At 41.0% G+C, this 13,090-nt stretch overlaps 1 protein-coding gene across 1 annotated transcript in view; it reads right to left on the bottom strand.

Moving 5' to 3' along the window:
* The window catches only part of EDNRA (endothelin receptor type A), a 63,642-nt gene extending 52,080 nt beyond the window's left edge, over nt 1-11,562 (bottom strand). Inside the window, 2 exon segments of the mRNA NM_001261492.1 lie at nt 6,329-6,819; nt 11,122-11,562. Of these exon segments, the coding sequence (NP_001248421.1) occupies nt 6,329-6,748 (420 nt within the window). The 5' untranslated portion in view covers nt 6,749-6,819; nt 11,122-11,562.
* Between the last annotated feature and the right edge of the window lie 1,528 nt (nt 11,563-13,090).

Genomic DNA, 13,090 nt, shown 5'->3' with positions numbered 1-13,090 from the left:
GATTTATGGACCCTGAGACATTTTGCTTTTCAGAAAAAAAGGTAGAAATTCAATAAACTCAATAAGCAGATCTGGTTGTAGATCTGTAATTGCAAGGGAGAAAAACATTCTAATAGAGGCACCTACAGTGCATTTTCTTTTTTCACTCATTTATCAAATATTTTTAAGGCTGGGCACTGGAGATACAGTGATAAATGAGAATGATGGCAGCACGCCTCAAGAAACTTGCAGACAGGCCAAGGAGCTGGTAAATACAATAGATTATGTGTTAAGTGCTAGTACAGGGTTAATAAAGGGGGTCTTGGGAGTGCCACTAACCCAGTTTGGATCACGGATACTTGCCAAAGAGATGATTAAGCTGAGATCCAAGGAATAAAGTGGAATAAGCCAGAGAAGGCCTGAGGAAAAAATATTCCAGGTAGAAGGACCATATTCCAGGAAGAAGGACTCAGATAGATAGACCAGGTTAGCTGGAGTAGAGAGAGGTAGCGGAAAAGTGTGGAAAGAGAGGAGCTTGCAGAGGAGGCGGCATCAGAGCTACCCTATGGGAAAACATCTAGCTGGAATACAGTGCACCAGTGAGGAACAGGGATCTTCGTCAAGGAACACATTTTCTCTCTTAAAATTTAGAGAGTACAGTTTCTATAGCTAATTTTATTGTAGCATGATTCTTAGAGTACATGAGAAAGTGTGTTTTTATTTGCTTGATGATGCAGTAAAAGGGAAATATGCTTATCATGTACAGAATTTGGTGGGTAATTTGACTAAGTTGGGGAATAGTATGTACATACCACAGATAATGTCTTCTGCCTTGTCTATAAATGAAGAATCCCTTTGACAAATCATCATCATCGTCACCACCACCCCCACCATCATCATCATTTTAATTTGAATATCTCAGATTAATCTGATTTGAAGTTAAGAGTGAAGGCCCTTATCAAATCAAATCATAACAACAAGCATTACTGAACATCTGCTATGCTTGAGGCATCTAATCTGTAAGTTGTGACAATTTATTTTTAAGGCACAAATTGCTGTGGTGATTTGATATGTCAAGAAGTGACTTTTGTAAAGCTGCCCCAGAAGGATGGATTCCAGTTGCACAAGATGTCAAAGGCTGTGTGAACACGGAGAAAACTGGCTCTATGTGAATGTCTCTCATTTCCACATTGTTCAGATCCTCTGCCAGAGCAACATATTGAGAGTCTTGACTTTTCATTGCAAAATATTCGTGGTAATTTCATGCAGAAATAAGATGTGTTTATTATTCATTGTTGTCCTCAATAAGGGGTGGTTGCTTAGGGTAGACAAAATTAGTAATCAACAGTTACTGGATTCTATCACTGTTGTTCTCACAGATCTGCTTTGTGCCACATGCTAAGTGGAGACGTGATTTACGTGGCATATTATCCATGGTATCAATTCTCTGCTATGCATGTCAAAAGCGTCTATGGCAAGCCATTGGACTGTACCTCTTGCTTCTTTCCATGGCCACCATTCTAATCCTCTTTACTCCATCTCTCTCATACATACACGTCCCTGCATTCTTGTTTCTGCTTAAGAGATGAGATACAGTGGTATATGGAAATGTCTGTGTATACATATGGCAGAGCTGTTATCCTGAAGCTACACGGTGCCAAGCCTTGGCTCATGCACAAATATCACTTTTAGGGCTTCCACTCTGTTCAAAATTATAACCCATCTCCCTATGGACAACACTCTATGGCATATATTTCATGAATCATTAAATAATTATTAAATTCTATGCTTTTCATCTATTTTGTCATCTAGTAATCAGGGGTTATTTTTGGTCTCCCAACATGGAGACAATGTTTTAACTATTTTGCCATTCTAACAAATGTAAATATCCTATATACAGATTAATTTACTTAGCTAAGTTTTTGTTCTTCTTGAAAATTTCAGATATCAGATAATGTAATTTATTGACAAATTGAATCCACCAGCAGTATGGGTTATAAGCTTGGGTATATGAAGAAATCTGCTAACTCCTTTCCCTTCCTCCTTCCTGCTTTTGTCAATCTTCTAGTGCAATTAGTAATATTATCCTTTTTTTGAATAACTAAAAATCAGTTATCCTTTGATAATCTTAGAAACAGTTTTTCTTTAACATTAGCATTTGCAAGGCCATTGTGTTTGAAAACCAAGAAGGCAACTGGCATTCATTGGCTTGCCTTGGTTCCTTCTGCCTTGCATTTTACTTTCTTAGATTGCTGACTTTCTTTTATCATCAGGTTGTGTGTGTGTGTGTGTGTGTGTGTGTGTGTGTGTGTGTGAGTGTATGTAAGCAAGGGCTATAGGAACTTCTTTTCATCTTTTGGGTTATTTCTGTTTGATGCAATGTATATAATTCTAGGCCTAACTCATTTTTCAAACTAGGATCTGTAAATGCTTCAGTAGCAGCAATTCAGTGACTATATTCAGTCTCTCTGAGAATGTTATTTAGGGCAAAGGATGTTCCTTGGGGATAGTGATAGCATTTCGACAGACCTGAGCCATGTGTGTTGGGAATTACTTGGAAGGAGGTGAAGTATGGCCTAAGTGTGGAGGGCCTTGATTACTAAGCATGGGGGACAAGGAGGACAGGTGGGAGCTCCTGGGTGCTTTTGTAGAAGCAGTGGCACTTGACAGATGAAAGCAAAGTCCTGGATATATTATGGGGAAGAAGCTCTGAAGATATGGAGATCAATTAAGAAATTTCTGAAAATTTAGGTGTGGAATGAGCCCACCCCACCTTCCATGCCACAGGCCATCCAGAGCCACCAAGCAACAGCTACACGGGTTAATGACATCTGAAATAGCCCAGCTGTTTGATACCTGCTGCATTACTTTTCAGTTGTGTTTTATATCACATTGATCTATGAAACCGTTTCAGTACAATCTTTTTCAAAGTGAGAGAAAGGGAATAAAACGTTAATAGGAAGAATAATTTATCGTGCCTTCTTTTTCTTGTAACATTATTACAGTCTTATCAGCAATTCTAGCTTGCTTCAGATATTAATACAATCTTTAAATAGTCTACTTCCACTTATGCTGACTCTGATATGACTCAAAGCAATGTTGTCTGTCTGGAGACACCTTAGAACTCAGCATAAAAGCAACTGAGAGTGGATGATGAGAAATTTCATAGTGGGTACAATGTATGTTATTCTGGTGATGGATACCCTAAAAGCTTTGACTTCACCACTATGCAATAGATGCATATAACAAAACTACACTTGCACCCCATAAATTTATACAAATTAAAAAAGAAAAACAATTAATGTAATTGTTAAACACAAAAATAGGTGTGGTTCAAAACTCATCTTTCTTTGAAGAGCATATTAGATACTTTCAACTATTTATTCTTCTTTCAACCTAATCCTTCTAATAGTGAGGGAAATAAAGAAGGCTCATGCATCCCTTTAACTGAATATTCTCCAATTGCATGCATTATTTTCACAGCTACATAAATGTAATAGTAAAGTGAGATGGACAGCTGCTACCTTGCCCTGCAATACAGAGGTAGTGAACTTGATATGGTTAGAGGAATCTATAGGTTTAATATGTGACAGACTCCAAAGCACCAGAATTTTACTGTGGGAGGCAGCTATGGGGGAAAGGGATGGGGGCCTGTGACTCACATTGCTTGGAAGGATCTCTTGAGTATCCTGGTTAGAAGTCATAAGAATAGCAACATGTATGATCTCATGACCTAGAGAGGAGGATGACAGAAAAATGTGGAGATCACTCCTAAATACTGTGAGGCTCTTTAGCACACTCCAGTGCTTTTTTCTCTTTCCCTCTGGAAAAAGATTGAAATAACTAAAGAGTATATTTCTTTTTAGCCTAAAGGTTTACTTTCTAAAATTAATGATGGTTAAATGTACTCCTATGATGTAAAAGTACCAGTCAAACTGTCCGCATTATTTAGAACTACAGTAAGGTATACAAAGTATTGGATTCCAAGGAGGGGAGAACAATATGGTCAAATAAAAATGTGTTAATTTTTATTCATTGCTAAGTGAATGTAAAGCAAAGTTCTATTTGCATTTTTACCAAATCCAGAGACATTCCAGATGATCTGACTTAAAACGTTGCCATGGAATAGAAATGATGTTTAGTCTGGTGATTGGCAGTATCACCTCAAAGAGATAAGCAGGTATCCTTCCCAGCAGTTGTGGATATTGATTGGCTAAGAAGCTGCTTTGCACATGGTCAAATCTACATAGTGTGCTTCAGGGTGAACAGCAGCAGGGAGTTATTAATGCAGAGATAGTTAATTATTTTCTTGAGCCATGATGGGTTGGTTCACTAGTTCATAAGTATGAATAATCAATGTTTGATACTCCACACTCTGATGGCTGAAGAGTCAAAATTTGAATTTTCCAATTTATCATTAAGGAGAAATGTCAGGAAAAAGTCAAGTGGTTGCATGCACATAGTATTTCATAAAGAGAAAACTTTTTAAAAGAAAAACTTACAGTTATGTAGCGTATGCTAAACATTTAAAATCAATTACGCGTTTTCAATTTTGCATCATAGTTTAGTTCTCAATTCCTATTTTAAGCTCTAACAGAAAACACATGTATTTACACTATCCTGTGGAAAGAGATGATAATTTTTTGATTATTTGTTCTCTAATCTCTTCAATTTTGGAAACAGTGTATTGGTGTAATTTTGGGAAGTTTTTATTTGTAATGTCAAAATTGTAACCATTGTTTTCATCTGTATTGTCAGACCACTGATATTTCTGCTAGGGTAATATAATGTAATCACAGCTTAAGTGTACTTATTGGAAACTGAGAGATTACTGTTTTACTTAAAATGTGTTATATCTTCAATTGACAAAACTTGCCATTTAAAGTAATATTTCAGAATATTACCTCTTAGAATAGTTGCTTTTTATGTGTAATACATAGAAGGAAAAAACAAGGGTGAGGAAAATACTCTTCCTGGGTTTAGAATAAACACATTTCACAAAATCTGGCATAGATCAAGCCATTTCATTTGAATTTTAGTACATTTGAATTCTTGCAGCAATTTTTCCCTCACAACAACTAGACCAAATATGGAATATCTAATTCCTTCGGCTTTAGTTTGTTTTGGGACTAAGTAGTCTCTGATATAGTTTGGATGTTTGTCCCCTCCAAATCCCATGTTGAAATGTAATCCCCAATGTTGGAGGTAGGAACTGGTGGGAGGTGTCTGGCTCATGGGGGCAGATCTCCCATGAATGGCTTGGTGCTGTCCTTGAGTTAGTGAGTGATTCTTGAGACATATGGTTGTTTGCAAGAGTGGTGCCTTGCCCCCTTCTCTCTTACTCCTGCTCTCGCCATGTTACGTGCCTGCACCCCTTCCCCTTCTGCCATAATTGGAAGCTTCCTGAGGCCCTCACCAGAAGCAAATGCTGGAGCCATGCATGTATAGCCTGCAGAGCCATCAGCCAATCAAATCTCTTTTCTTTATAAACTACCCAGCCGTTTTTTTTTTTTTTTTTTTTTTTTTTTTTTTTTTTTTAATAGCAATGTAAAATGGCCTAATACAGTCTGTAAGCAAGGTGATCACAGACAGGTTAGTTATCTTCCTCTCACACTGAGGCACTGGCTTTGTTGTGTTTCTCTTTGGTTCCTTACTGCCTGGCTCAGGGGTGGGCACACAGTGGGTGCTAGATAAATTAAGACTGAAGAAATGAAGGAGACCACAGTAAAGCAGGCCAGTTTTACGTGGTATTAGTAATGCTGCTCAGCAAGGTCAACACTGGCCTGCTATCATATGGACCCCATTATCTCTTAAGTCACCCAAATCACTGAGAAAAACCAGGATGCCCTTTGGCTTTAATCATTAATCTAGACAGTCAAAATAAAATAAATACCATTCATTTCAAGTTGGACTGTAGATATCTGGCTTCTGAACAGCATCATATTCAACAGGTAACTAAACTCAAGGATATGTTTGTTTCAAGTATTTTCTGGGCTCAGTAGCTCTCACTCTGGAAATTGCATTTCATAAAAATCCAGGGATCTTGCCAAGACTGCCTGTCTAACCAGCAAGCTCAGGGCTGGCATGAGAATCCAAGTCATGAAACACCATGATTTTGAACTATCATCTCTGAAATACTATTTTGTTACAATCAAGGTAGAAACTAAGTGTAACATAAGACAGATAATAAAATTTTTAAATCTTAAAACTAGTAGTTAGAAGATAGCAGAAATAGCTCTCAGTAAAAACACAGATAAAATTCCAAAGGTCAGAAAAGTCTGCAGCAACTCTCCATGTGGAATCAGAGCACGGGTTTAAATCTGCAAATACATTTGTGGTTACTTCCTACCTTAAATACATTGATAGGGAGATCAATGACCACATAGATAAGGTCTCCAAGGGCAAGGCTGGCTATCAGCGCGTTGGGGCCATTCCTCATACATTTGTTCTGGTAAATGATCCTGAGCAGAGTTGCATTCCCCACCATTCCCACGATGAAAATAGTACAAGATATCACAGTGTTAATGTATTTAAAAGCTGAAGTAATTTTAGTCTGCTGTGGGCAATAGTTGTGCATTGAGCCATTGCTGGGTAGGACCAAGTTAGTGGGTTGATGAGTGGTAACCAGGAGGCTGAGCTCTGTGCCATGAAAAGTGGTGAAATCATCCACATGATTGCTTAGATTTGTGCTGTATCTCTCAGCATTATCACTGATTACACATCCAACCAGTGCCAGCCAAAAGGATGCCCTGAGGCAAACGGTTTCCATCTTGAGGCAAATTTGAGGAAATATCTCTTATTGCACTTGTGCTGCTTTTACACCTTCACTATTTTTTTCACCTGAAACAAAAGGAAAAATAATTTTTGTTACAAAACCCAGTTGCCAAAAAGATCAGAGTCAATGATCATTTATTGATTAAATTAAAATGCAGGATATATTTGGTGATTAGATAAGATATATATCAGGTTACCCTATGGCAGAGTAAAACCAGAAAAAAACCAAACCTCTATTAGGGCAAGATCTAGCTCCTCTATGTCAGTCTCCAACTCCATCTCCATCATCTCCGTCATCTCCGTCATCTCCATCTCTGTCTCCATTTCCATCTCTATCGCTATCTCTGTCTCTATCTCCATCTCTAGCTCTATCTCCATCTCCCTATCTCTCTTGCTTTGTCTCTCTCACTCATCTCTATACATAGCTATACTTATATCTACATCATAATATGGATGAGGCTATGGCAGTTTTTCCTTCAAGTAGTAGTTACTCATTTCTCTACATTCAGGTTGATAAGAACCTGAATTACAAAAATCTTCAACAGTTGAGATACAAACATATTTTTTAATGAAAAAGAAAAGGCATTATATGCTGAGTAAAGGGTACAGAGTATTGAGGCATAAAATAAAATTATCAAATGTAAAAATTCAGTGTTCTAAAATGTGTGCTGTCTTGCATATGGTAAATAATGAACATAGGAATGAAGTGCAGCACAGGTAGCCATCTAAAGTGTTATGAAATGTTAATCAGAACTCCGGTTAACACCATTAACACATTTTAGTTTCAATTAAAAATGAAATAATTGATAAAAACAAAACATTTGTTTTGAAAACCTTGATGATTAATATATAAAATCTAAGTTTTCTACATACTTTTTTTGCTTTTTCATTTCTCAGAAATTATCATCATAATACGGTATTTGTTGATGAATGAAATGAGAGTAATGAACTTTCCCAGGTTAGTCATAGCATTGGTTTTCCAAGGGACATCTGTCCCCATACTATCTTTTTACCATCCTATATAGCTACATTTGTTTTATGCCAGTCACTGTACCCAGTACTATATGTGCATGATGCCCTATAATCCATACAGTGGTCCTATGGGGGTAGATCCATGGTTCAATTTTGAAGATAGGGAAACAGAGACCCAGGAAGGTGAAGCAGCTTGTCAAGGCCATGGGTGATGGGTGGCAATGCTGCGATTCTAAGGCAGGTCAGTCCAACTCTGAGCTGGAGCTGTTAACCACTAAACTATCCTCTGTCTCATTCTCATGCTTTATTTGTACGTAAAATATTTTAAAGAAGTCTCCAGAGTTTAGATGAAGCAATAGACTCAGGAGGGTGGTTAGACATTTTCAAAGACCATCTGGTGTGGTTTGTTTGTTTATTTATTTATTTATTTTTAAGTCACTTGCAGAGAGCAAGTGGTCCTTCCTGTCCAGGAAGTCTAGGAGACTTTAATGAGGAATAATCAAAGATAATTAAAAATAGCTTATCCTATTTCAATATTTTATATATTTCCTTTTCTGTAGGCTTTTATGAATCTTCAAATGAAGACATAATCTGATTTATGCAATGGTGTTTGTATGTGTCTGTAAAGTATATATTTTCAGGTCATATAATTTAATCTTAATTAAAGATTAAGGTTATAATTTAATCTTAATTTAATCTTAATTTAATTAAATAAGGTCATAATTTAATCCCAGGTCATAATTTAATCTTAAAAACATTGAGTCCTGGCTGGGTATGGTGGCTCATGTCTAAAATCCCAGCACTTTGGGAGTCCAAAGCAGGAGGATCGCTTGAGCCCAGGAGTTTGAAACTAGCCTGGGCAACTTAGTGAGACCCTTTCTTTAAAAAACATAAAAAAGATTAGACAGGCGTGGTGGCGTGTGCCCGTAGTCTCAGCTACTTGGGAGGCTGAGGTGGGAGAATCACCTGAGCCCAGGAAGTTAAAGCTGCAGTGAGCTATGACCGAGTCACTGCACTCCATCCTGAGCAGCAGAGTAAGATCCTGTCTCCAAAAAAAAAAAAAAAAAAAAAATTAAATAAAATGTAAAAAAAATTGAATCCTTTTTCTGAATCTATTCAAGGTTGGTATTAACCACTTTTAGGAATTTTGACAATTATCTTGGGAAATCAGCAAAGCTTAGGTTTGGCCAATACGTGGATAAAATAAGGTTTATTCAAGTTGTATAGGGTATATATAAAGTGCAAGTATTGGATACTTTTGCCTTCCCCAGAGATTTCCCCCCCGAACTCTGAAATAATAATAGTATTTACATATAGTAACTTATTATACATGTATCTGTTATCTGCTTTGAGCTTTACGACTCTAGGTAGGCAGGAGCAATATCTCCATTTTACTTATAAGGAAACCGGAGTCTTGAAGAAGTATTTAGGTCAAGGTTTCAAAGCCAAGAAATGGCAGGACACGTAATTTTGCTTATAGGACTTGACTCACTCTGATTAAATGGGAAAAATATCAATTTTTCAAGGTTAGAGGCAGGCCATGTAATTTTCAGCTCTGATTAGACTTAATTATAAACAGTTTGCAGTTTTTTCCTGCTTCTTATAATCTGGAGTGAGTATCTGGCCAAAAATTGACAGACCTATGAAATGACACCATTTCTATTCCAAAGGGAAGACCAGGACTCCAAGAGAAAAGCTTCTTGTCATCCTCCTCTTTGGATCACAGAGACAGGGGGAGAAGAAATACTTTCATATCTTGTGCTGTTTAGTGACTAATGTCTTCCAGCTTCCCAAGTGAAACAGAACCTTCAATAACAGCTTTCTTAAAAATGAGAGAGAGAAGGCCTTTTCCAGAAATGGAATGGCTTTCTGCCAGTTCCAGTCGGCTGGGAACTGACCTGTGAAGACCTGGCTACGGTGGGTACTGCTCTACTCATCAGAGGTCCCGTGGTGCTTTGAACCTTAGCATGCTGGTCTGCTTGGTTAGATTATGGCAGGAAGTAAGGCCAACGCTGTGGGTTCTTAAGGCACGAGCCAGCTATCATTAAAACCCCCTTCCTTCCTCCTCCAACAATGACACCACCACAGAAATCATTTCTGATGACTTCTCTGTCAGCTCTCCACACATGGTAAGCTGCAAAACGAAGGGATACTTGGCAAAGGCATGTGGATGTCATATTATCATTGGGTGAAAGTACAAAATCAAATGAAAGAAGCCCATCAACTGCAGGTTCTTCCAAGGTGGGCTCGTAGTTCATTTCCAGGAATCTGAGTCAGGCTGTGCTTTGAATCATCAGTCATAATCAGTCACAGCGCTAGTGAAGCATCTCAGGTTCAGACCTGAAGGGCATGGTCTACAGATTCAGCATTCTTCCTGTTTGGGGTCTGAGAGTTTGGGGAGTGCAAAAACTATTATTAAGGAAGAGGACTGAATCCTTACGCTTACATTTTAACCATTTAACATATGAGACTTTCAGGATCAAAGTTCACCTGTAATTGGTAATTTGGAAATTCAGACCCTATCAAAATGGCATGAGTTTAGAGCATTCAATTTACAGAAATGACTGCCAAGGTGTTTCTCAATCAGCGAACACATAGACAACTACAGGTGGGGGAAAAAACAAGGAAACTAGGCACTTTTTACAAGTTTTCTGTGGGTTTGCTCTCCGGTTAAGAAATGAGCAACTCTCCTTAGAGACAACGCCTGACTTTAACGTGCCTCCCACCCCCAACTCTATCAGGGGAAAGCCATTAGGATGATGTAAACAGAGGGTGATTATCTAGAAGCAGCTCTTGTTTTCTGCACGTGCGAAGCAACAAGTGTCCTTTAAAGGCGAGCACAGAACAAAACACCCAGACCTTCATAGGCAGATTTCCAAAACTAGCTACACTGGGGGTTTTCCCAAACACCTCAGTCCCTCACACCGAGTGCCCTTGGCTACCCTTGGCATACCCAGACCCAGATGTGGGGGAGGAAAAGCAAGCGAGTAAGGAAAGGCTGTGGAACCAACTTCACAAGTAGGCGCTGGAGCAAGCCACAGAGCTCGGTGTTCCTCAAAGTTCTTGCATGCCTGGGGAAAAGGGTTCACCCAGGGAAAACCATTGGGCTTCCTCTTCCTAAAACTCCGAATCCTAAATCCTACACGTGGGGAGGTGAAGTTCCCCGAACCCTACACGTTCCCGGACCGCACCCCTCACAGAAGGCGCCCGCCTCCCCACGCGCCCTGGGGCAGGTGGGTGCCAGCCCCTGCTGCGACGGGTCGCCCAAGCTGCAGGGAGTTCGGGCCAGAACGTTCCCAGTTCTCGTCTTCCCCCGACCCAGGGGCCCACGCAGTGTATCCGCCATCCCCGCACCCGCCCCAGTCCTAGTCCCGATAAGAAGGACTTGCAACCAACCGTGGAGCTCGGCGGGCGCAGACAGCTGCCGGGTCCGCGAGGCGCCTGGGCCAGAGGAAGCCGGAGCCGGCAAGGGTGGGTGGCGCGGAGGGTGGCCGGTGTCCCGGGCTCCGGCGCGGCGGCGGCTCCGGCTGCACAGCTACCCCGGCTTCAGAAAACTTCCTGGGCACTGCTTCTCCGGGGGAGGTCTCGCTGGGACCCCAATTCCCCGCGACGACCGGGTGGGATGGATGAAGCCTCTCCACCTCCTCTCCACAATCGTCAGACCAGCGGGATGACTGTACGCGCGCGCGAGGGCTCGCACGGAAAAGAAAACTCCGGAGGAACACGCCTCCAGTCTGTCCTCCCCGTCTCCTCCCAAAGCTCCAGAACTTCCACTCCACTCTGGGACCGCAAGAGCGTCCTAACCTTCCAGCTATCCTGGGACACAGCCACCACTAAAAAGCACAAAGCTGCCGCCCCCTTCCAGGCCCCGAAGGGCAGGAGTCTTTTTTAACTATTTCCTTCCTGAAAGAAGAGGTGGGGGATGTGGAGGAGAGAGGGTAGAGTTTGACGGACAGGACTCAGAATTCCGAAAGGCCTTGCAGAGGAACCTATCCACTTAGTGCAGGCTGATTTGATTTGTGATGGAACAACTGGACCCAGAGCCAGGGCCCGCGGGTGGTTTCTTCTCCGTCTTCCCTGCCCTCTTTGCTTGGCTTGTGTGCTCCCTTTTAGGCTTGGAAGCCGTTGAGGAGCCGAAGTGGACAGCAGTTTACTGGATCAGGTGGTTTGCTTCTATCTTGTCCCTTGTAGCCGGCATCCCACGGCTACAGACCTCCAACCCAGGGCGAAGAAGGAGCCTCAGGAGAGACGAACGAAGGTTCCAGTGTGTGGCTCCGTGAAACCTCAAGAAATTCACACAATGAGGAAGCAGACCTTACAGAAAGTGGGTCTCAATATCTTTATCATGGCAGAGACTTTATCCTAAATTGGGGGTGGGAGAGGAGATGAGGGACAAAGGCCACTGCCTGTGACATGTGAGTAAAAACTGGGGGCTCCTCAGGGAAGGTCTGCCTTGGAGTCCTTCAGTGCACTGCTAGAGTCAGCACATTGTAGAAATGTGAGGTTGGAGCACTGGTCACGTTGTATCCCATGCTGTTCCGGTTATCTGTTGCAGCTAAACAAATCACTATAAAATGTAGTGGCTTAAAACAACAACACTCATTTACTCTGTTTATCAGTCTGCAGTTTGGGCAGAGCCTGTCTGGGACGGCTCGTTTTTGCTCCATGTAACAGGGGCTAGAGGATCTACTTCCAAGATAGTTCACTTGCTTGGTGTTGAGTGTTAGTTTTTCTCCACGTGCGTCTCTCCACAGAGACTTGTGGAGACTTGTGGTTTGGGCTTCCTCACAGCATGGTGGCGGGGATCCAAGAGTGAATGTCCCCAGAGACAGAAAGTGGAAGCTGCCAGTTTCTTAAGGGCTGGGCCCAGAAATTGGCACTGTGTCATTTCTGCTCCATTCTATTAGTCGAGCAGTCGCAGATCCCAGATTGAAGGTGAGGATCTATAGAGCCCAACCCTCAATGTGAGGAGTGTCAAATAATTTAGGGACCATTTTGTAAAACCATCAAAGAGATCTACAGAACACTACCACTGAAAAAGGCCTTAATAGTCATCTAGTAGGGTTAGACTAGGTATTACCCTGTGCATTAATCTTACAGCTTCTTTATGAGGGAGAATTGGCCAATCAGAATAACTAATAGCTTTCATAAGTGCCATCGTTTACATTAAAAAAAGGTGACCCTTTGGGCATGTGGCTTGGCAAGCTCACAGTATTTTCGGGAAAGGAAAAGTTACTGCTTTGTCCCAGAAGAGGCAGTTCACATCTTGGCCTGTGAAACATGTGCTGGATTTCAGCCCTTATTCACTCTGTGGCCAGACACACTTGGACAGTGCATCACCTGCATATCTGAATGTGTCAATCTG

This window comes from Macaca mulatta, chromosome 5, assembly GCF_049350105.2.
Source record: "Macaca mulatta isolate MMU2019108-1 chromosome 5, T2T-MMU8v2.0, whole genome shotgun sequence".
Taxonomy (NCBI): domain Eukaryota; kingdom Metazoa; phylum Chordata; class Mammalia; order Primates; family Cercopithecidae; genus Macaca; species Macaca mulatta.
The sequence above is the reverse complement of the archived record's forward strand: the minus strand, read 5'-3'. Positions and strand labels throughout refer to the sequence as shown.